The following is a 25765-nucleotide window of genomic DNA, read 5'->3' as shown; positions in this document are numbered from 1 at the left end:
GTCTCTGCCTTCTTCATAGACAATTTCTCCTGGAAAAACTCACCTGGAGAGTATCATCTATAGTACGTAAATTTTAGCTATGAAAGATATTGATTGCTTACGAAGAAAGTCAGAGTTTGCCATTCTCATATGGTCCAGAGCCATAAACGGGGGCATCAACCTCTTTCATCCAGGCCCCGACAGCCGTCCCCAAAACAGGAACCCACTGAGACAGTGTTCCCCCTGCTTCTGCCTTAGCTCTCTTCACTCACCTCAGGAAATTTCTTTTTCTGCACATATTCTGTGGTGGCGGCATCAAAATACTTGGCATAACCCTCATTGAGGCTGTAAATCTTTCCCTTGTTTTTAATCTTCACATCTTTTTCCACCAGGACAAATTCACCAAGAGCCTAGAAAGGTGAAGAGAAACACCAGGAAGAAGAGAGATGCCAGGAAACAGAAGTCAACAGCACACACCAACAACCAGAGAACAGTAGAAGATGTGGGTCTGCTAAAAGAACCCTGGGGTTTGTCAGGTCCTCTGCAGCCTACCCAGTGATGTTTTTATGAGTTATACAAAGAACAGTGACAATATGGAGCCTGCACAGGCAGCTCAAGCAGTGATATAACAAGAAATAAAATAATTCAAAGGAAAAAGAGGGAAAATTTCCTTTGTAACTTTCACCGTAGCTAGGTTACTCATTTGTAAGAACCTAGCTGTATTTATCCCCAAGTTCTCACCCCCGGTTAATTCCTAATGTTTTCAGGAAGATTTGGGCCATCAACAATGAGAGGAAGAAGTTACTCGAATGGGATTTGTCATGAAGGTGGGGGATGCAGTTAGATCACTAATTTGGGGTCCAGTTATTTTTCTTTAATTTATTTATCCTGTATTTCCTATAATGTTTTTGCCATCCTCTTCCACATTCAGTTCAGCTTTTTTTTTGGCAGGGGGCACATGGTGAGGCATGTGGGATCTTAGTTCCCCAACCAGGGATCGAACCTGTTGTGCTCCCTGCATCGGAAGCATGGAGTCTTCACCATTGGACCACCAGGGAAGTCCCCAGTTATTTTGTTTATCTTAATGACTCAATGTTGGAAACCATTCAAAGTTCCTTGTATCCCAACTGCTCTTATACGGGTAAAGAGAAATCCCTTCAATCAGAAACTGTATTGGCTCAGCATGAGGAATAGTTGATAAAAAAATGTTTTTTAAATCCTCAGAATTAGAGTGTTGACAGTCTCATCCCTAAGAATGTAATCAGCTAGCTGCAGATTCACTTTGAAAGGCTGGATGTCTCTCTAAGTCACTAGGAAGAAAATCAGACCCTGGAAATCTAATCAGTTTTGATTAAACTTTGAAGACTGAGAAAATAAAAATCCCCCAAGATGACAGCTCACAGCTAGAAGGCTACTAATGAACGTCTACAGCACTCCCACAAAGAGACAAGGCCACACTGACCGTGTCTGAAATAAGACAATGATGAGGATACTCACGTGCAAAAACAACTCAACATGCTTCTCTTCTGCCAAATGTGAGTGATGAGTGCTTCTTTACCAATGAATCTTTAACCTCACTTTAAACTTCCCACCTCCTACATACAAACTGAGATACATCATCATTCATTGTACCCACATCTAGACAACACCCAATCCAGAACTGACCCTCTCTTTCTCAAATACTCCTTAGAATCATCAAGCAAAACCCCAAGTGCTATCATAAGCCCAAGCCAACCCCCTCTTAGCACGATGCCTCACGGTTCCTCCATAGTGCCTTCTCCCTTGCTAGTAAACCAGCTTCTTATGTTGCGGGGAAGTACTTGATGGTCTCTGGATCATGAGCTTTAATAACTTGCTCTGGACATTTGTTGCTTTGGAGCAGCTCAGCATGGAGTTCCACGTCCTAAAAGTACCCGAACTTCCTTTGAATAATTAACTTTTCTCATTGGATGCCAGTCTAAGAAGACTCTAAGCTGGGCCTCCTCTAGCCCAAGGTCAGGCAACTGACTGAGCTTAGCAAATTACATACCCCTCCCTGGCATTTGAAACCTGAGCGAGAGACACAGCATCAGGGGTGGTGTCCAGACCAGACTGGTTGTCCCGTGGGACTGTTCCTGTGAATCCTGCTTCCCAGACCTGCCCATCTCTAGCCTGGGGCCTGAGCTTTCCCATTAATACAGTAAGTCCTTTACTTAGTTTAGCCAGGATCCTTTTCTTTTTGTTTATCAGCAAAGATCAAAGACAGATAGTGTTGTCTAAATAATGTCTTCACTTATTTATCCACCCCAGGGGCTATAGACACTCAGGCCCCCGGAGAGTTGTTCCCTATTGTGGGATGGAGGAACTAGCTGTGGAGTCTTACTCTAACCTGGAAAATAAATGCCTTTTTTTTTGTGTGATCACTGGCACCCACTGAATATTAAAAGGGCCTCCCAGGGCTTCCCTGGTGGCGCAGTGGTTGAGAGTCCGCCTGCCGATGCAGGAGACGCGGGTTTGTGCCCCGGTCTGGGAAGATCCCACATGCCGTGGAGCGGCTGGGCCCGTGAGCCATGGCCGCTGGGCCTGCGCGTCTGGAGCCTGTGCTCCCCAACGGGAGAGGCTGCAATGGTGAGAGGCCCGCGTACCGCAAAAAAAAAAAAAAAAAAAAAAAAAGGCCTCCCACAGCTTTGAGAAGAAGGTACCTGATCATCAGGCACCATATCCTTGTCACCCAGAAATGATATCTGCTATTTGTAAATAAATGCCTTGTCATTGTGGCTTATACCACAGTTGAGAGTTTGGTTAACGTGAGGCGGTCCCTCTGTGCCTGAACAGAATGTGTGCTCTGACAAAATCAAATTACCAGCCCTGCAAACTCACAGATCAGGCAGGCTCTTGTTGCCCCACCAAGGAACTCTGGCCTGTGAGGCCCTGCCTGAATAAACTGCGGGCCACCCTCTATGGTCTTCTACCTGTGACAATTGCCATAAGCTGCTTCGACTTGAAGTCAACCTTTCAAACTGGTCCTCAGCTTCATACACTGGGTCCTTGCTCAAGTGTCCTTTGTAGTAGGGTGATGTGATCCAAAGGGTTTTCAGGCTAATAAAGAGAGCTCAGCAGAGAGCATGCTATGGTCCGTCTCTTCTTTCTGATGTGTAATCAAACTGTCTGGCCTACCTGTATCCAGACTGGGCCCCCCTATCGTGACCGAAGGTGGAAAGCATGAGCTGTGTCTCTAGAATCCTTCAGCTGGACCCCTGAGCCAAAGACACCTCCCTGCTACCCTTAGAACCACTTCAGAATGTTCTTGGAGATATTTTGCTTGTAATCGAGAGAGTTTATTCAAAATTGTCTGGTATAATAGTTAAGCACAAAACTGCCTGTGAATTGGTGTGCCAAGGCCACTTCCTCTGTGTGTGCGTTTATGTGTGTTTATGTGTGTGTGTTGGGGGAGTGGGTAGGGGAGGAATCCCACACATACTCTTAAGGGAACCACTGACAGAAACCGCCCGCCCTGGTCAGGTACCACTCACTTGCATGAGTTATCTTACAACAGAACGACCTGGTAAGGAACATGGATCTAATAAGCTACCGCCAACTGGAAGAATTCAGTAAAGGTCAAAAGGAGAGAGGAGACCCTAGTCCATATATAGATCCTACCAACCTCCCAGAATCCTTCTTGCTGAAATCCTTCTTGGCTGAGCGAGGCAGGCACCACCAGGAAGGACCCTCAGTCAGAATGATGGGTCAGAGACAACCCTGAAACTAATCCCATTACCATAAAACTCAAGACTGTGAGCCACATGGCAGAGCAGTTCTCCTGGGTTCCCTTCCCCTGCTGCTCTCCACCTGGGTGCTCCTTCCCAATAAAGTCTCTTGCTTTGTCAGCACGTGTCTCCTTGGACAATTCATTTCCAAATGTTAGACAAGAGCCCACTCTCGGGCCCTGGAAGGGGTCCCCCTTCCTGCAACAATTCAACCAAGCAATTCTCGGACACCAGAAGTGTGTCTGAAATTCAACTCAGTTCTGACACTACCTACACAGAGATAGCATCAAATTCTACAAGTTAAGGGTTCAGTCCTAGAAGTCTGCCCTCTTCCGAAGTGGGGACACTTCAGACGCCAGTTCCAAACCCTGGTTGTCACCTATAATTCTGACCGGCCATAAATCAGAGGTTCCCAGGATGAAACCAAGCAGGGCCCTGTGGGGCTCCCAGGCATAGAGGCCTTTCTGTCTCCCATTTCTTGCAGGCAAGACTCCAGCCTCCATGACATTCCCTGAGTTCCAAAGGGCAGATTCGAATAGTTGCTAATTAAGAAAGGAGCAGCCATGAAACCACCTAAGGTAAGATAAAAGGGACCAGAGAAGCTCATCAAGATTAGGAGACCTGACCACCTGAGACCCTGCACAACCCTAATCTTGTCAGCAACCCCACCCTTTTGAAACTTTGAAGAAGAAAGAATGCAAGACTATGACTGCCTTGATCCTTATCACATACCTCTGACCATGAGCCCAGATTATAAGACCTCTCCCTATTCCCCAGGGAGGGGGGCACAGTTCTTGAGGCGCTAGCCTACTGTGTTCCCTCTTTGCCTGGCAAAGAAATAAAGCTTTCTTTCTTCTCCACAACTCTGTCTCCATATTTCTGTTCAGCATCAGTATGCAGGAAAGCCAAGATTTTGGCATCAAGCACCTCTTTCTCAGGTCAGTTAATTTGCTACAGTGGCTCCCAGAACTCAAAGAAGCATTTTACTTACTAGATTACTGGTTTCTTATAAAAGTCTATAACTCAGGAACAGCCAGATGGAAGAGATGCACAGGGAAGTGGTGAAGAGCTCCACTGCCCTCTCCAGGCTCACCTCTCTCCTCAGTCTCAACCCAGAAGCTCTCTGAACCCAGTCCTTTGGGTTTTTATGGAGGCTTCATTATATAGGCATTATAGGCATGATTGATTAAATCGTTTGCAATTGATTCAACCTCCAGTCCCTTTCCCCTCCTCAGAGGCCAGGGGGTGAGATTGAAAGTCCCAACCCTCTAATCACGTGGTTGGATCCATTAGAAACCAGCCCCCATCTTTAGGAGCCTTCCAAAAGTCACCTCATTACCATAACAAAAGACACCTTTAGCACTCTCAACACTTAGGAAATTCCAAGGGTTTTGGGAGCTGTGAGCCAGGAATCATGGATGAATAACAAATATATGAGGAATATATTTTGGTCATCTTGAGCCCATGCACCTCAGATTGGGACTTGAATCCCTGTGCCATAACTCGAACACAGCCTAAACCCAGATTGGGACTTGAACCCACACTGCTAGGACTCAAACCTGGCCAAAACTCAGTCTTCCAACTGAGATCCCACACCTGGTTTCAGGACTTAATGAAGCTCAGGTTCTTGATGTCTCACTGCAGAAAGAATTCAGTGAGAGACAAAGTGATGGGTAAGAAGTGGATTTATTTAGAGAGAAACACACTCCACAGACAGAGTGTGGGCCATCTCAGAAGGTGAGAAAGGAACCAGGGTATGGGGTTGTCAGTTTTTATAGGGGTGGGTAATTTCATAGGTTAATGAGTGGGAGGAGTATTCCAGCTATTTCAGGAAGGGATGGAGATTTTCAGGAACTGGGGCACCGCCCACTTTTTGATCCTTATGGTCAGTCTTGGAACTGTCATGGCACCTGTGGGTGTGTCATTTAGCTTGCTGATGTGTTACAGTGAGCATATACTGAGGCTCAAGGTCTAGTGGAAGTCGACTTGTCCGCCATCTTGGACCCATTTGGTTCTAATCAGTTTAAGTCGTGTCCTTGGGCTATGTCATTCATTCAAAGGTCGTGCCCTGCCTCCTTCCCTCCTGTTTCGATCTGAATGATCAAATTTATTTTTTTCTTATAAATCACAATTATCACAGCCTGAGTGTGACTCTTGGCTCCACTGCTACTAGCATGACCTTGGGCAAGTTACTTACCCTCTCTGTGCCTCACTTTCCTCGTCTGAAAATGAGAATAATAGTAGGACCTACCCTCACAGGGCTGCTGTGAGGCTTAAATGCATTAATATATGCAAGTTGCCTAGAACAGATACCTATCCACCACTTAATAAGCACTGTAACTGTCAGCTACTATTCTGAGGGTATTATTGTAGCAGGGAAGAGCTAAATCAGACTCCATGTTCGATCTGTTTCTTTGACTTTAACCTTTGCTTTTCATTGCTTTTGTTATTATAATCATACATAATGGCCTGCCACAGGGAACCCTTACCATGTGGCTGAATGTTAAACTAAAGTGCCTTTGCTCAGTTCACAGGGAGATAATCTGACCCTTACCACCTGTGAAGAAATTAACACATCCCCTCCCGATGTCATCCAAGACAGGCAAAACTAATGGCCTCTTTACTTCACTTCCTCACCTCCTCCCAGTCTCTGTTCTATAAATGAAACTGGCATCCAGAGCCTGGTAAGATGGTTTCTGGGGGACCCTACCCTGCCATCTTCTCGGTCTGCCGGCTTTCCAAATAAAGTCTCTATTCCTTGCCTCAACACCTTGCCTCCCAACTTATTGGCTGTCTTGCGGCAAGCAGAATGAGCTTGGGCTCAGTAACATTATTTGTGAACTACAGATTCCTGCTTCTATGAAAATAAGGAGAAATTAGAGCATCAGTAAACCAACACAGCAATGCGTTTTGCTCTGATGGGTTTATATGTGAAAAATTTAGACTTTAAAAGATACCAGATGGACTTCCCTGGTGGCGCAGTAGTTAAGAATCTGCCTGCCAACGCAGGGGACACAGGTTCAAGCCCTGGTCAAGGAAGATCCCACATGCCACGGAGCAACTAAGCCCGTGCACCACAACTACTAAGCCTGCACTCTAGAGCCTGCAAGCCACAACTACTGAGCCCACGTGACACAACTACTGAAGCCTGTGTGCCTAGAGCCCATGCTCCGCAACAAGAGAAGCCACAGCAATGAGAAGCCCGCACACCCCAACAAAGAGCAGCCCCTGCTCGCCGCAACTAGAGAAAGCCCACAGGCAGCAACGAAGACCCAATGCAGCCAAAAATAAATAAATAAATTTTTTTTTTAAATAATAAATAAATAAATAAATATTTTAAAAAATAAAAGCTACCAGATTTCCATACTATAAAGTTTAGTTTAACTGTTTTGAAATTTGTAACTCCCTTCCCTCCAGTCACATGTGAAACAGGAAAGAAGGGGGCAGGCACAACCTTTAAAAGAATGACAGAGGGGCTTCCCTGGTGGCGCGGTGGTTGAGAGTCCGCCTGCCGATGCAGGGGACACGGGTTCGTGCCCTGGTCCGGGAAGATCCCACATGCCCCGGAGCAGCTGGGCCCGTGAGCCATGGCCGCTGAGCCTGCGCGTCCGGAGCCTGTGCTCCACAATGGGAGAGGCCACAACAGTGAGAGGCCCGCATATGGCAAAAAAAAAAAAAAAAGAATGACAGAGCCATTGAGGACACAACAAAAACTGGTTAGAACCAATTAGGCTCAAGATGGCAGAAGACTTGACTTCCAGTGGACCTTGAGCCTCCTTATAGCTCAATGTAATACACCAGCATATGCTAAATGACACACCCACCGGCACCATAACAGTTCCAAGGACAACAAAAGGCCAAAAAGTGGGCAGTGGCCCAATTCCTGGAAATGTCCGCCCCTTCCCCAAAATAGTTGGAATAACCCTCCCACTCGTTAGCCTATGAAATTACTCAGCCCATAAAAAGCTAACCACCCCATATTTCCGGGTCTCTTGCCTTCTGAGATGGCCCACACTCTGTCTGTGGAATATGTTTCTGCTTTGGCCACTCTCATTTTCCAAGACAACCCCATGTCCTGTGGCCAATCTTGCCTTTTGAGACGGATTATGGAATGTGTATCTCTCTAAGTAAATCCACTTCTCACCTATCACTTTGTCTCTCACTGAATTCTTTCTGCGATAAGACATAAAGAACCTGAGACCTGAGACCTGAGACCAGGTGTGTGATCTCAATTAAAAGATAGTGAGTTCAAGTCCCAATCTGAGTTGTGCGGTTTCACATGCACCAGCATGTAGAATCCTGAAGTGTTTGTCTAAAATGTTTGTTTGATCAGTGCATTATCTCCCTCCACTGCCTAGAATGGTATTTGGGGACACACTGGATGCTCAATAAACATTTGTAATTTCAAATTAAATTGAAATACTGAACAATAGCTTTTGCTTCATGGAATACTGGAAATTTTGAAATGGACTTTGGTCAAAATTATTTAAGTTTTCACAAGACCTGATTATATTTAGCAAAGTAGTTCACAAGTAATAAGCAAAGCAAAACAACCAGCATTTAAAAGAGAAATTCTATAAGTTACACATATTTTCCAAAATTTCTGCTGAACATTTTTAATGTACATTTGCCATGAAGGCTCACCCTTTATTTTTGAACTCTTGTGTCTTTATCCAATTATGTCGTCCTCCAAACAGCGTTGTGCTATCATATTTTTCATCTACCCAGAGGTTGTACTTCTTCCCCTTTTGCTACTGAGCATTTTCTCATTGTGGAAAGTGTGGAGAACAACACAGAATCTGATAAAATAGCTTTCTACCAGTCACTCCTCCCATTGGGAAGAACATGTACATTAGGGGAAGTCCTCCAAACTGGTGTCCAGTAGGGTAGCCACTAGTCACATGTGGCTAGTTAAGTTAATTCAAAAGAAATAAAATTTAGAAACCCAGTTTCTTAGTCACATTAACCACACTGCAAATGTTCAATGGCACAGGAAGCTAGTGGCCACCGTAACAGACAGTATAGATTACAGAACGTAGCCATCATCACAGAAAGTGCTATTGGATGGTGCTACTCTAAAGAATCCATGCTTCTGGCTGGAAATTGCCATCATTGGGATTCTTAAGTCATTGTATTCCCATAAACCGAAGAAGTTGAATGCATTTTTTGGTCATAAATTCCTTAAGAACAGGGCCTGAGTTGCTACAACTGACTCTGTAGAACCCCTCAAATGCCCTCACTTGAACAGAGGTTCTTAATGTTTTTAGATGATTCTGTTGGCTCTCCAAACTAGACTCTCTGGCCCCAAAAGCAAGTATTAGGAATGACTAGGAAATTATCTCAGAGGACAGGAATTAAAGCACAAAGGCCCATACTGCCTTATTGGGTACCTACTGGGTCAAGCATGAAGAGGTCCACTCCTTGCCCAGTGGAAAGAGCCACCAGTGTTGCACTTCCATAGAGTGCATAGCCCGCAGCTACAATGTTGCGGCCCGGCTGCAGGGCATCCTTTTCAGAAGGCTCATCCTCTGAGGTCTGCAAAAGAGAAAAGGGAAACATTACTGTCTCTGGAGAGAATGCTTTGCCAGAGGCCTGCATTTCAGATCTACTTGAACCACTGAAGGAAACGCAGTTCTAGAATTTCAAGCCACAGCAGATACATCTGGAGGAAACGCGTTGCCATGTTAATGAATGGTTCTAGCTAAACCATTGCAAAGACCATTCTTGGACTTCTCCCTATTTTCTGAACATATTTGTCTCCATCCTGCCAAGAACAACATCCCCAAGTGCTAAAACTACACCTTCTCTTAAAAATCATAAGCCATGCTCCTTGATGATTATAATGACCAAGGTCATTGAGCTCTGATTTTGTGCAGTACCTCATTCTACATGCACAACAGCACTCCAAGGTAGATACCTTTATGACCTCCATCGTTCAGATGAAGAACTCAGAGCCTGAGCAACTGGATAACTCACCCAACATCAAGAGGAGATGGAGTCAACCCAGGCAGCTGGGCCAAGAGCTCGTCACCGTCCATGCGCTGCCCCTTGAAGACCCTGCCCCTGTCTGTTCCCAAGTCTACGGTTCTGGATGTTTTCTTGAGGAATCCTCTCTCTTTGGCTAGCAGCACTAACAGTGCCAATGGGAGTGGGAATTCAGAGAGACAGGGCAAGGCAGGCATGCTGACGAAGGAAGAGCAAATGTCCTTGATGGAGGGGCAGAGCCACAACTGAGACTGGATTTCACAACCTACTTTTCCAGGTATCTCTTGAAGGGCTCGTCCCTCCCTACTTCCTTGTGCTCAAAAAGGCAAGGAGGGACTTCCCTGGTGGTGCAGTGGTTAGGATTCCGGCCTTTCACTGCCGTGGCCCGGGTTCAATCTCTGGTCGGGGAACTGAGATCCCGCAAGCCGTGCAGCACAGCCAAAAATAATAATAAAAAATAAAGCTTTACCTTTAAACCTGTAATCTATTTTGAGGTGATTTTGGTATAAAGTATAAAGTTTAGGTTGAGTTCTTTTTTTTCCCCTCTGTGGATATACAGTTGCTCCAGCATTAATTGCTGAAAAGACTCCTTCTTCTATTGAATTGTTTTCACAAATTTGTCAGAAATCTGTTAGCCATAAATTGTGTGAAACCATTTTTGGGTTCTCTGTTCTGTTCCATTGAACATGTGTCTATCCCTCTGTTAATATCATATAGTCTTAACTTTTAGAATAAGCTTATCTATATCTACAAAATATCTTGCCAGGATTTTGAGAGAAATTGAGTCAAACCTATTCATATATCAGTTTGGGGAGAATTAACATCCTTTACAATGTTGAGTCTTCCAACCCATGAACATGGTATGTTTCTCCATACAAGACATATTATTTGATTACTTTCATCAGTAATTACTGGTAGAATTACTATTCCTTTTTTTTTGAGTAACTGTAAATTGTATCATATTTTAAAGTTTAGTTACCATATGTTTATTGCTGATATATAGAAATCCAGTTGATTTTTGTATGTTGATTCTGTATCTTGTGACCTTGCTGAACTCACTTATTAGTTCTAGGAAGCTGGCTTTGGTTTTGGTGTTTGTAGATTCCTTAGGAGTTTTCTACATGGACCATCCTATCGACAGTTTTTCATTCTAATCTGTATGGTTTTATTTCTTTTTCTGGTCTCACTGCCCCAGCTAGCTCTTTCAGCATTATGTTGAATAACAGTGGTGAGATTGGACATCTTTGCCTTGTTCTCGATTTTAGAGAAAAAGCATTTTGTCTTTCACTGTTAAATATAATGTTAGCTGTTGTCTTTTTACAGATGTTCTTTATCAAATTGAGGGAAGTTTCCCCTCTATTTCTTGCTTTCTGAGAGTTTTTGTTTGTTTGTTTTGTTTTGTTTTATAACTGAGTGTTGAATTTTGTCAAATGGTTGTTCTTCGTTGATGGACATGATTCTATGATTTTTCTTCTTTAAGCTTGTTGATGTGGTGGATGACACTGACTGATTTTTGAATATTGAACCAGCTTTCCATCACTGGAGTAAACCCACTTACTCATGGTATATAATTCTTTTTATGCATTGTTGAATTTTATTTGTTGATATTTTGTTGAAGATTTTGCATCTATTCATGAGAGATATTGGTCTGTAGTTTTCCTTTCTGAACTGTCTTCATCTGGTTTTGGTATCTGCGTAATGCTGGCTTTAGAAAATAAACGGGGAAGTATTCCTTTCCCTTCTCTTTTCTAGAAGAGATTGAATAATCTTTAATCATTTAGTATAATTCTCCAGTGAAACCATCTGGGCCTAGAGATATCTCTTTTGAACTCAATTTTCTTAGTAATTATAGGGCTGTTCAAATTATCTGTTTCATACTGAGTGAGTAATAGTAGTGTGTTTTTTAAAGAATTGGTCTACCTCATCTAAGTTATCAAATTTATGTGTATAGAGTTAGTTATAGTATTATATTATCCTTTTGATGTCTCCAAATGTTTTAAAATATCAGAATGACTCTGAGATGAAAAATCTAGTGCATAAACATGTGTTTGTCTGATTATTTTCCCAAGAGAAATTCCAAATAATAAAAGTATTGGGTAAAATACTTTTGATACATATTGAAAAGTTGCCATGCAGAATCTAATAAACATAAGAAGTATTGTCTTTTCAACTTGGCCAATTTGATAGGTGGAAAAAAAGACATCTGCTTTAATTTCCATTTTGTATAATTAATAAAGTAAATTTTTATACATTTATTGACCATTTTTATTTCTTATTTTGTAAGTTGCCTGTTTGATGTCATTGCTTATTTTTCTATCAGGTTATTCATCTTATTATTGTTAATTTTAATAGCTTTTTATATATGAAAGATATAAATACGTTATATGTTACAAACATTTTCCTCAATTGTCATCTGCCTTTTAATTTTATTTATAGTGTATTTTTTTTGCAGTTTTTTTTGGTAATTAAACTATTCATTACAGCTTAATTATTTTCTTCTCTTGTCTTTATGTTTAGACAGAATTTCTCCTACATCAAGACAAGATTAGACAAATATTCTACACTTTTTTTTCTGGTTTTATCCCCCACCTCTCCACCAAACTTACAAGCCATCTGTAACTTATTTCAGTGCCTGGAAAAAAGAAAGTTTCAACTCTCGTTTTCCCTCCAATATGGTCTTGGAACTCCCAAAATACACTTCATGTTAGTATTCTCCATTGCCATGACACTTTTCTCAAAAATCTCAGAGGAGTTTACAAATGATTTAGTGTTATCTTTCTCAAATCTTTATATTTTTCCCTACTCCACTAAAATCTTTATATTTTTCCCTACCCCCTACTTCCCTGTCACATATAAAGGCAGTGGTGTTTGGTGGTAGAAGGTATGGGAAAGTTGATTATTTTTCTTTTAATTGAGGTATACATTACATATACCAAAGCACACAAGTCTTAAATATACAGTTTGACGAATTTTTACATATATATAGTACATACCGATGTAACTACTAAGATCAATTTATAGAATATTTCCAGCCACCTAGCAGATTCTCTTATACCCTCTTTCATCACTATCACCTCCCCCAAGGTAACCTCTATTCTGGCCTTTATCATCTGGACATCAAAAGAATAATTAGTTTTGACTGTTTTGGAACTTCATATAAATGAAATTACAAAGCATGTGTTCTTTTGTATCTGGCTTATGTTTCACAACATATGTCTTTGTGATTTTATCTGTGTTATTGCACATAGCAATAGTTTGTTCTTTTGCATTGCTATGTAGCTTTTTGTCGTGTGACTATATCACAGTTTATTTGTCCATTCTTATGTTGATACACTTTTTGATTTTTTTCAGTTTGGGTCTTTTATGAATAATTTGTACACATCTTTTGGCAGACACAGGCACCCATTTATACTGGGTGCACTCCAGGAGTGGACTTGCTGGGCCATAGTGTATCAGTATATGTTTAATACTAGCAGGTGCTATCAAATTTTTCTGAAGTGTTTGTATCATTTTCTACTCCCACCACCAATATATTAGAATTCCAGTTTCTTCATCTCCAGTTGGTATGGTTAGTCTTTTTAATTTTAGCCACTCTGGTTGGGGGCAAGTGGTAAATGATGTCTCAGTGCTGTTTCCATGTCCATTTCCCTGATGACTAATGATGCTGAGCATCTCTCACGTGTTTATTAACCAGCTGGGGAAAAAAAATCTCTTTTTCGAAGTTCCTGTTCAAGTCTTTTGCCCATTCCTTTGATCAGATTGACAGTATTTTTTATTGATTTGTAGGAGTTCTTTATTTATTCTGTATATGAGTTCTCTGTTGGATGTATGCATTGAAAATTTTTCCATCTGTCTGTAGTTGACTTTTTACTCTCTTAATGTTGTCTTTTTTTAAAATTAATTTTTCTTAGAATATAGTTGATTTACAATGTTGTGTTACTTTCTGCTGTACAGCAAAGTGAATCACTTATACATATACATGTATCCACTCTTTTTTAGATTCTATTCCCATATCGGTCATTATTGAGTATTGAGTAGAGTTCCCTGTGCTATATAGCAGGTTCTTATTAGTTATCTATTTTATATATAATAGTGTGTATATGTCAATCCCAATCTCCCTATTTACCCCTCCCTCCCCTTCCCCCTTGGTAACCATAAGTGTGTTTTCTACATCTGTGATCCTATTTCTGTTTTGTAAATAGGTTCATTTGTACCTTTTTTTTAGATTCCACATATAAGTGATATCATATGTTATTTATTTTTGTCTGACTTACTTCACTCAGTATGACAATCTCTAGGTCCATCCTTAATGTTGTCTTTTTATGAACAAAAGTTCTTAGTTTCAATGAAGCCCAGTTTACTAGCCTTTTCCTTCATGGTTAGTACTTTTTACGTCCTGTTTAAAACATCTTTACCTTCCCCAAAGGCATGAAGAGATTCTCCTGTGGTTTTTTTCCTAGGAGCTTTATAACTTTACTTTTTACAGTGAAGTCTCTGGTCTTTAATTAATCTTTGTGTATGGTGTGAAGTAGGAGTCAAGTTCATTTTTTCTCATACTGATATTCACCTGGACCAGCATCACTTATTGAAGAGATCATTCTGTACAAATTAAACTTCAGTATTGCCTTTTAATAAATCAGGCAATCATTCACGTGTGGGTTTATCTCTAGGCTCTCTTTTGTGTTCCACTGGTCTATGTATCCTTATGTCAGTAAAAGAGTAGAATTTTGGTGAGGTTGACTTACCCATAATAATGGGAGATGGGGTCTCCTGACCCTGTAGGGGTGTTAAAACCCACACCCTTGATTTACTCAGATCAACAAGACCAGCTCCTCCCATCAGGACGACTCCCTCAGTCTTCCTCTTAAGCCTCTGGTTTTCAGTTTTCTGTGATTCTGGTCCCCCGCCCCTTACCTTGTGTTTATTGCTTGTTCATTTCAATGAGCTCAGCCACGAATTTAAAGGATGATATATTGTATCCAAAAGTTCTGGATGTCCTGAAGGGAGAGAGTTTGCACTTTGTCTAATCTGTGACTGTTGGAAATGGAAAATGTCAACTTCAAGAAAAAGGAAAATCATAGAACAGGGAGCTGAAAGCAGTATGGGATGTCTTAAAGGGTGTTTAGCAATGCTCCTCAGAGATAAGGGGGAAAAAAATACTTTTGACAGTTCTCTGACAGTCCTGAAACTTCTATCTTGATGCTTATAGAAAATCACAGAAATCCTTGTCAGAAACGGGTATCATCCCTGGCTTTGACAAGGTTCTAAGAGGCTGTGACAGCCCCGTGAGTTCTCTGAAGCAAGCTGCTCTCTCATTAGATATTGCTTAAGCATCACAAAGTTTTCTCTTCATATCTCATTCATTTCTCAAACTTGCCCCCCTTCTTTAGAAACAGTATCAGAGAAAATCTATGGTTATTTGGACTAGCCTTCAAGCCTCTGGTTTATTTGAATTTTAAGACAAAATCTCTGTATTCAAAATCACCAAAATTCAAGCGTGAATATCCCATATTATGTATAGTAATATTCTTCTTTTTTTGTTTCAAAGATTTCATTTTTTTGAGAACAGTTTTAGGGTCACAGAAAAATTGTGAGAAGGATACAGAGATTTCCCACATACTCCCTGTCCACACACATGCACAGCCTCCCTCATTATTCCTCTTTGTTTTTAAATCAGTTGGCTTTAAGAAGCTATTAAGACCATCAACAAAATGAAAAAGAAAAAAATATTTGGAGATCATACATAGAATAAGGGATTAATATCCAAAATATACAAAGAACTCACACAACTCAATGGCAAAAAAACAAATGATCTGACTGAATAGACATTCTTCCAAAGAAGGCATACAAAGAGCCAACGGGTATATGAAAAGGTGCTCAACATCACTAATCATCAGGGGAAAATGCAAATCAAAACCACAATGAGGGCTTCCCTGGTGGCGCAGTGGTTGAGAGTCTGCCTGCCAATGCAGGGGACACAGGTTCGTGCCCTGGTCTGGGAAGATCCCACATGCTGCGGAGCGGCTGGGTCCGTGAGCCATGGCCGTTGAGCCTGTGCGTCCGGAGCCTGTGCTCCACAACGGGAGAGGCCACAACAGTGAGAGGCCCGCGTACCGAAAAAAAAAAAAAAAAAAAACCACAATGAGATATCACCTCACACCTGTCAGAATGACTAATATCAAAAAGATCAGCAATAAAAAGTGTTGGTGAGGATGTGGAGAGAAGGGAATCCTTGGGCACTGCTTGTAGGAATGTAAATTGGTGAAGCCACTATGGAAAACAGTATGGAGGTTCTTCCAAAAATTAAATATAGAGCTATATAAGATCCAGCAATTACACTTCTGGGTATATACCTGAAGGACATGAAATCACTCTTTCACAGATATATATACATAAAATTCAGCAATGAAAAACAAGGAAATCCTGCCATTCATGACAATATGGATGGACTTTGAGGGCATTATGCTAAGTGAAATGTCAGAGAAGGACAAATACTGTATGATCTCACTTACATGTGGACTCTAAAAAAAACAAAACAAAACTCATAGATACAGAGAACACATTGGTAGTTTCCAGAAGCAAGGGGTGGGGTAGGTGAAATGAGTGAAGGTGGTCAAAGGTACAGACTTCCAATTATAAGATGAGTAAGTGGTGGGGATGTAATATACGGCATCAGGACTAGAGTTAATAATACCATGTTGTCACACTTTCTTCTCAACTGCTCATGGAACATAATCCAGGATAGATCATATCTTGGATCACAAATCAAGCCTTGGTAAATTTAAGAAAACTGAAATCATATCAACTATCTTTTCTGACCACAATGTTATGAGACTAGATATCAATTACAGGAAAAAATCTGTACAAAAATACAAATACATGGAGGCTACACAGTACACTAATTAATAACCAAGAGATCACTGAGGAAATCAAAAAATACTGAGAAACAAATGACAATGAAAACAAGACAACCCAATACCTATGGGATGCAGCAAAAGCAGTTCTAAGAGGGAAGTTTATAGCCATACAATCCTACCTCAAGAAAAATGAAACATCTCAAATAAACAACCTAACCTTACACCTAAAGCAATTAGAGAAAGAAGAACAAAAAACCCCCAAAGTTAGCAGAAGGAAAGAAATCATAAAGATAAGATCAGAAATAAATGAAAAAGAAATGAAGGAAACAATAGCTAAGAGCAAAAAACTAAAAGCTGGTTCTTTGAGAAGATAAACAAAACTGATAAACCATTAACCAGACTCATCAAGAAAAAAAGGGAGATGAATCAAATCAATAGAATTAGAAATGAAAAAGGAGAAGTAACAACTGACACTGCAGAAATACAAATGATCATGAGAGATTACTACAAGTAACTATATGCCAATAAAATGGACAACCTGGAAGAAATGGACACAGTCTTAGAAGGGCACAACATTCCAAAACTGAAGCAAGAAGAAATAGGAAATATAAATAGACCAATCACAAGCACTGAAATTGGAACTGTGATTAAAAATCTTCCAACAAACAAAAGCCCAGGACCAGATGGCTTCACAGGCACATTCTATCAAATATTTAGAGAAGAGGGCCTCCCTGGTGGCGCAAGTGGTTGAGAGTCCGCCTGCCGATGCAGGGGATACGGGTTCGTGCCCCGGTCTGGGAGGATCCCATATGCCGCGGAGCGGCTGGGCCCGTGAGCCATGGCCGCTGAGCCTGCGCGTCCGGAGCCTGCGCGTCCGGAGCCTGTGCTCCGCAACGGGGGAGGCCACAGCAGTGAGAGGCCCGCATACCGCAAAAAAAAATAAATAAATAAAAAATAAATATTTAGAGAAGAGCTAACACCTATCCTTCTCAAACTCTTCCAAAATATAGCAAAGGGAGGAATACTACCAACCTCATTCGACAAGGCCACCATCACCCTGATACCAAAACAAGACAAAGATGCCACAAAGAAAGAAAACTACAGGCCAATATCACTGATGAACATAGATGCAAAAATCTTCAACAAAATACTAGCAAACAAAATCCAACAGCACATTAAAAGGATCATACACCATGATCAAGTAGGGTTTATCCCAGGAATGCAAGAATTCTTCAATATATGCAAACCAATCAATGTGATACACAATATTAACAAATTGATGGAGAAAAACCATATGATCATCTCAATAGATGCAGGAAAAGCTTTCAACAAAATTCAACACCCATTTATGATAAAAATCTTCCAGAAAGTAGGCAGAGAGGGAAATTACCTCAACATAATAAAGGCCGTATATGACAAACCTACAGCCAACATCATTCTTAACAGTGAAAAACTGAAACCATTTCCACTAAGATCAGGAACAAGACAAGGTTGCCCACTCTCACCACTATTATTCAACATAGTTTTGGAAGTTTTAGCCACAGCAATCAGAGAAGAAAAAGAAATCAAAGGAATCCAAATCGGAAAAGAAGAAGTAAAGCTGTCACTGTTTTCAGATGACAAGGTAATATACACAGAGAATCCTAAAGACATTACCAGAAAACTACTAGAGCTAATCAATGAATTTGGTAAAGTAGCAGGATAAAAAATTAATGCACAGAAATCTGTTGCACTCCTATACACCAATGATGAAAAACCTGAAAGAGAAATTAAGGAAACACTCCCATTTACCATTGCAACAAAAAGAATAAAATACCTTGTAATAAGCCTACCTAAGGAGACAAAAGACCTGTATGAAGAAAACTATAAGACACTGATGAAAGAAATTAAAGATGATACGAACAGATGTACAGATGTACCATGTTCTTGGATTGGAAGAACTAACATTGTGAAAATGACTATACTACCCAAAGCAATCTACACATTCAATGCAATCCTTATCAAACTACCAATGGCATTTTTCACAGAACTAGAACAAAATATTTCACAATTTGTATGGAAACACAAAAGACCCCAAATAGCCAAAGCAATCTTGAGAACGAAAAACAGAGCTGGAGGAATCAGGCTCCCTGACTTCAGACTATACTACAAAGCTACAGTAATCAAAACAGTATGGTACTGGCACAAAAACAGAAATATAGGTCAATGGAACAGCATTGAAGGCCCAGAGATAAACCCATGCACATATGGTCATCTTATCTTTGATAAAGGTGGCAAGAATATACAATGGACAAAAGACAGCCTCTTCAGTAAGTGGTGCTGGGAAAACTGGACAGCTACATGTAAAAGAATGAAATTAGAACACTCCCTAACACCATGCACAAAAATAAACTCAAAATGGATTAAAGACCTAAATGTAGGACCAGACACTATAAAACTCTTAAGGGAAAACATAGGCAGAACACTCTATGACATAAATCACAGCAAGATCCTTTTTGACCCACCTCCTAGAGAAATGGAAATAAAAACAAAAATAAACAAATGGGACCTAATGAAACTTAAAAGCTTTTGTACACCAAAGGAAAACATAAACAAGACGAAAAGACAACCCTCAGAATGGGAGAAAATACTTGTAAATGAAGCAAGTGACAAAGGACTAATCTCCAAAATTTACAAGCAGCTCATGAAGCTCAATATTAAAAAAACAAAAAAACCAATCCAAAAATGGGCAGAAGACCTAAATAGACATTTCTCCAAAGAAGATATACAGACAGGCAACAAACACATGAAAGAATGCTCAACATCGGGCCTCCCTGGTGGCGCAAGTGGTTGAGAGTCCGCCTGCCGATGCAGGGGATACGGGTTCGTGCCCCGGTCTGGGGGGATCCCATATGCCGCGGAGCGGCTGGGCCCGTGAGCCATGGCCGCTGAGTCTGCGCGTCCGGAGCCTGCGCGTCCGGAGCCTGTGCTCCGCAACGGGGGAGGCCACGACAGTGAGAGGCCCGCATACCGCAAAAAAAAAAAAAAAAAAAAAAAAAAAAAAGAATGCTCAACATCACTAATCATTAGAGAAATGCAAATCAAAACTACAATGAAGTATCACCTCACATGGACCTCACATGGAATGGAATCTAAAAAAAAAGAAAATGGTTCTGAAGAGCCTAGGGGAAGGACAGGAATAGAGACACAGATGTAGAGAGTGGACTTGAGGACATAGGGAGTCGGAAGGGTAAGCTGGGATGAAGTGAGAGAGTGGCATGGACTTATATATACTATCAAATGTGAAATAGATAGCTAGTGGAAAGCAGCCGCATAGCACAGGGAGATCAGCTCGATGCTTTGTGTCCACCTAGAGGGGTGGGATAGGGATGGTGGGAGGGAGATGCAAGAGGGAGGAGATATGGGGATATATGTATATGTATAGCTGATTCACTTTGTTATAAAGCAGAAACTAACACACCATTTTAAAGCAAATGTACTCCAATAAAGATGTTTAAAAAAAATACTGTATTGTCTACTTGAAAGTGGCTGTGAGAGTAGATCTTAAAAGTCCTCATCACACACACACACACACACACTCACACACACACACACACAAATTGTAATTATGTGTGGGGATGGATGTTGACCATTTCAGTGAATTTTGCCAACAGCCTAAGTGAGCCTGGAAGCGAATTCTTCTCAATAGGATGCCAGGCTGGGTGACACCAAGATTTTGGCCTTACAAGACAGAGAACCTAGCCATGCCTGCCAAACTTCTGACCCAAGAACTGGGTGATAATTAATGGAGGTTGTTTTAAGCCTCTAAATGTGTGGTGAATTATTACAGCAGCAACAGAAAGCAAACGCAGTAAGATTTAGGATACACAAGGAAGGAACGAGGGGCCTTCAGGTGCCACCTGGAACCTAATTTCACATCTGGCATTTGTGTTGCCTCCAGATTTTCAAAACAAGGCCCCATCTATCAGCTCACCCTCCCTTCCTAGGAACACCGAGAACAGGACTGAAGGAAATGACCGATTCGGGTATTCCATGAGGAGCCCAAGCCAGAGCGACGCTCATGGCTTGCCTGCCACGGTGTGTCTGGTTAGTGGGAGGACCGAGGTTAGAACTCCAGACTCGTGGCTCCCAGCCCCGGAATGTTTGAAGCCACCAGAGGAAGGAGGTGTTAAAGAGCATACTGTTTACTCACCTTTCTGTAGATGGCAAATATGGTTCCGATGGAGGCCAGGCAGTCGATGTTCGAAGATCCATCCAGTGGGTCAAAGCAGACCACGTATTTCCCCTACATGCACAGAGGGTGGAACACCTGATCAGGTCACCTTCCGAGCAACACACTCTGTGTACGTGGCTGTGTGTGGCAGACAACACTACACCAAAAGCAATTCAGAGCAAAGGGATATCCTCGTCAAAAAATGCAATTACTTAAGGAGTGCAGAGTGTATCAGCATACATTAACTGCGCAGCTCAGAGCCCGCCGGCCCATAAACAGATTAGTTGACACCCACAGTGGGTGATGGAGGTCCCACCCACCTCCAAATAGCTCTCCTCCCACCTGCCCTGGCTCCGCCCTCCCCTCCTACCTGGGACCAGTGGGGACTTAGAGCTGCTGAGGGTGTGAGAGGAAACCAGGTCTGAAATGGGCACCTTGCAGGGAAGAGGTGGAGAAGCTGAAGACGACCTTGGACAAGCTTTACCCACGTCCACAGTAAGGTTGGCTGTTGATTTACTGATACTTCTGAGCCTCTCCCCAGACAGGCTTTTTTCATTTTAGCACATTTTTACTGAAAGAAAATCTCAGAACAACGTCCCAGGGCCTCTGGGTCTGTCTTATTAAAGTAGCTGGTATGTATGACTACATCAGGAGAATAAAAATACTCCTCTGGGTTTTGCTGCATCCACCCATCTTGCTGATGTGAAGACCAGAGACAGAGTAGGTGGGGTCTTGAGATACCATGTCCCTCATGCCCACTCACGCTGCTGTCACCGGCAGCTCAGGGGAAAGGAAACACCAGATACTTTTTACAGGCCTCCTATGTGCAAGGTTCTGTGAGAGCCTCAGTGATGGGGACTGGGGTGTCCTGGCTAATTAAACACTGATAATCAAGCATCAAGTAAAATGGGAGTCATTTTTCCCACCACTAAACTACTTTTCCCTGACTTTCCAATGAGTAATGCCCTAGCTTAATGTGAGCTTTCTTCCTTTCTTTCTTCCTTTTCTCCTTTCTTTTTTCCTTGTTCAACAGGAGGTGAAGCAGGGAGGGCAGTGGAATTCATAAACTTGGAAATTCCCCATTCTCCCTGTAGATAAGCCAATTCAGCCCATTCACTTCACACATGCGTGCATTCAACAGATATTTGTTGAACATCAAGCATATGCTGGAGAAGGTTCACGAGCTGATGTGGGAACAAGCAAGGAGTATTCAAGGACTAGCGTGAAGACCTGTGTAGCTCAGGCCAACGGGGAAAGAAAACGTGAGATTTGATCAGAGAGATAAATCAAGGGTCATATCGGTGGAAGTTGAAAGTTGAAAATAATAGGTGTGACTTAGCCTAATTATGTGAGACAACAAGTATAACGTGCTTTGGCACAGTCCCCACCACACAGCAAGTGTTCAATAAATTTGGCTTTACTTTTTCCATTCTTTCAGCTAATCACAAGGAAATGGCACCTTGTCCCCAGGACCCACTGTACAAAACAAGGGCTAACAGTCTTAGCATTTATTTGGCATTACTGTACGGCAGCTGAATATGGGTTGAAATTTTTGGCCACCAGCTTTTTTTTTTTTTTAAATAAAACGTGAAAACATAGTGAATACAGACCCCCCCCCCCAGTCATGCCTTGCACTAACCAAGTTTACCATTGCATTAAGGCCAGAGCAACGATCTTTATGAATTCTTTTATGTTTTAGTCTAACAGTTTGTCAGGCATGAAGGAATCTCTGCTGAAACAAAACCCCCTTGGGGAAGGGGCTGGGAGTATAGTGGGGATGAGAAGATTAAGAGACGGTACAGTACCACAGGAACTCTACTTTTTACCGGACGGGATTTTCAAGCGCTCCAAAATGTTGGGACTTGTTACCAGTACAGTAAGTGAAAACCCATGATGAGCCCCATCCACTGAGAAGTTACGGTAAAGCACTCTGATTTATTTCCTGAATGAATCACTGCCCTATTACAGAGTCTGTGTGACTAGACAGCATAAGGATTCCAACTAAAGAAGCATGCAATCCCTTGTTTGTTTCCAGAAAATAAAAAATTAAGCAATAGAGGAAAATACCAGAAATTTAAAAAAGCAAGGCAACCAAAGTCTTCCCAACTCAGTTTCGCCCTCTACTGGTGAGTAGAGGAACTTCAGCAAGGCTGCCACACTCACCCTCCTCTCCTGGGCGGTGATAAGTGCGTCTTTATTCTCTTCCGAGACCAGGACGCAGGTGCTGTAGGAGGACTGGAGCATGTTGATGACCAGGGAATTGGATAACACGTCCAGTTTCTTCACCTCATCCCCTGTCACGTTCACGCTTCCCGCGATTCCGTACCTAAGAAGACAAAAGGCTGGAGGAAATCAGGAAGGGAGCCTGGACTCCAGCAAAGATGCCCAGACTCCAAGATACTGCCCCCTGCATCCCTCTTTTCCCTTCATGGCTCCAGAGTCTCCAAATTATAAATACGACCAAGTGCGTCCTGTCTCACAGAGCTGGTTCTTACTCTTGCTTCCTTTACACCTCAGGGATATTGTCCTAAGTCCCTCGTCGTCCCAGTAACACTAACCAGAATTCAATCTTACTAACGAGCAACCCTGCCCCCGGCCCTGGGAGAGAGAATTCATAAAGTCAGACACATCGCCGTAATTAATAACTCTAAAAAGTAAAGGACCGTGGCTTTCCAGCCCCGGAATTTCTAGTATTTGTTGATTATCCTCAAATAGTGGCCTGCTGGGCTGAATTAAAATTTGCTCTGCTGTAGCTTGGTATTACTTGAATAAGGAAAGTGGGGGACAGACTTAACTAGTTTAATTTGATTCTTTACCACTATTCCAAGCAATGTAAGAATGAACACTACTGTAAGAATTCTATCTGGAGGCTTTGTGTTTTAGAGGATTGCTATGCAAAGGTCTCCAGGGAATTCCCTGGGGGTCCCGTGGTTAGGACTCAGTGCTTTCACTTCCCCAGGCCCGGGCTTGATCCCTGGTTGGGGAACTAAGATCCCGAAAGCTGCGTGGCTCGGCCAAAAAAAAAAGTCTCCAGCTCACACCCTTGTGGGTGGGATCCTTCTAAAAGCAGTCAGATCACCCCTGTCTCTCCCAGAGTCCCCAGGTCCTCTTTGGGTTTCAGGCTGCACCAAGGAAGGCCTGGTCCCACACTGGCCTTGCCTCTTGGCCCTCTCACCCTCAGTCTCAGCCTCTGGAGCCCAACGGGCACACACCTGCCTTACACAGATCCCTGGGTTCCCTGTCCCCCACCCCCCAAGCTCTTCTCTCCGTGAGCCACATGGCTACCACCCCCCTCAAGCCCTTCTCATGCCAACAGCCACCAAGGTCCTGAGGCCACCAGCACCCAGCAAGCTGCTTCTCTCCTCTCCCCCTTCACTCATGGTATCCCCCACCATGGGAGTGCTTTCTGCCCACAGACCGCTTTCTTCTACTTGCCCTCCTAACCTCTTCCAGAAGCTTCCCTGGTGCCATACACACCAGATACAGCCTTGTCAGCCCTTCCAGAGCAGCTCACAATCTGTTTGTGGGAATGTCCTTCCTGCTAGATTATCTGCTCATCGAAGGCAAGAGCTGTGACTCACTGTACTTGTTTCCACGGTGCTCAGATGCTCAATATATGTTCACTGAATTATGAAGAATGGATGGCAGGAAAGTAATTCCCCCCCTCTCCTTTTTGTTAACGCCATTTATTTGTTGAAGCAATCCTCAGGCGGCTCTAACAGGTAGCCAGGGTTGAGATCCACTGATTCACCCTAAGCCGGGGCGGGGGACAGCTCATTTCCCACCCTTTTCCCTGATTGACAGATCCCCCACAGATCCCCCCATCACTTGATGTCTGATGTGATGAGATCTGCCTTGGAAAACAATACTGGTGGCCTCACCTCAAAGACTGTACCTTCTGGTTCAAAATAAAAGCAAACAAACACACAACAGCAACCACAAAACTGGGTTATGCTGCATCAGAATTTAAAGGGTCCACAAACCCAATCCTGTTGTTTAACTGGCATCTTGATACGGCTTCTACCAGAGAATGAAGAGCTGGGGTGCCCGAGGCCTGTGGATGTTGGAGAAACAGGCTCTCTGTCCTGTGCTTTGCAAACACTTCCTCCACCTCCACACAAACCCCGCCCTTATCCCCGCCCCTCAACCCACCCTCTGCACCCCCCCTGCATGTGCGGAGCATTCTTCTCTGCCTACCCACTCCCACCATCCACACCCCTCCTTTCAGAAAGAATGAAAGATCATCACAATGAGATCTAATTGCCTGACAACTGCTCCAAGTTAGATCATGGGCAGAAAAGTGCTTTTTAACCCGTAAGACAGTATTTTTTAGATCTTAACTAACATTTAAGCTCTACTGGTAATTTTTTAATGGATTGTTCTGCTGTTTTGACATTAAAAAGCCATGGAGAGGATTCCAGGGGTGGTATTCTAGCATTCCCTTCTTCCTACAGCAAGAAGCAGAGAAAAATATGAGACTTTCTGATCCGTTTTGCATTTATCGAGCAGGTGCCTAGAAATGTCTTCCCAAAAAGAGGAAGCAAAGGAATGAGGGGCTTGAGGTCCCCTAAATGGGAAAGTGGCAGGAATATGTTAAAGTCCCATTTTCATGAGCAGAATTGCTCTGGGATAGGATGCAAACTTTGAGCTCTTGGAGAAGCAATTCCAGGGTCCTCTTAAAATTATCTCAACATCTTATTAGAAAGAAGAAATTTCCAGCCAATGGACTTCTCCCACTGACACTTTGGGTATCTATTACAGAGGCACCCAGGGAAGGATGCCGCCTGAATTGACAAAATACGTGGTCTCTGCCTTAACGGAGGACACCTGCCTCAGCCTCCGAGAAAACGCGAAATCCTGACGTCTTGTTTCCACGGGCTGCGCCTGCCACCTAGTGGTGGGTCAGCGACATCGCCCTGTTAGCCGGCAAATTTCCCCAGGTTCGGGCTTGGAACCACAGTAATAAAGATCATTTATTACGGGGC

At 42.5% G+C, this 25765-nt stretch overlaps 1 protein-coding gene across 1 annotated transcript in view; it reads right to left on the bottom strand.

Annotated features, from left to right (window-relative positions):
* The window catches only part of FBP2 (fructose-bisphosphatase 2), a 36245-nt gene that overhangs the window by 8644 nt on the left and 1836 nt on the right, over positions 1 to 25765 (bottom strand). Inside the window, exons 2-5 of the mRNA XM_060101092.1 lie at positions 22944 to 23106; positions 20760 to 20852; positions 9120 to 9260; positions 252 to 389 (exon numbers count right to left, since the gene is read on the bottom strand). Of these exons, the coding sequence (XP_059957075.1) occupies positions 252 to 389; positions 9120 to 9260; positions 20760 to 20852; positions 22944 to 23106 (535 nt within the window). The remainder of the gene's footprint in view (positions 1 to 251; positions 390 to 9119; positions 9261 to 20759; positions 20853 to 22943; positions 23107 to 25765) is intronic.

This window comes from Mesoplodon densirostris, chromosome 6 (assembly GCF_025265405.1).
Source record: "Mesoplodon densirostris isolate mMesDen1 chromosome 6, mMesDen1 primary haplotype, whole genome shotgun sequence".
NCBI lineage: Eukaryota > Metazoa > Chordata > Mammalia > Artiodactyla > Ziphiidae > Mesoplodon > Mesoplodon densirostris.
Note: the sequence above shows the minus strand (reverse complement) of the source record. Positions and strands in the feature narration are given on the sequence as shown.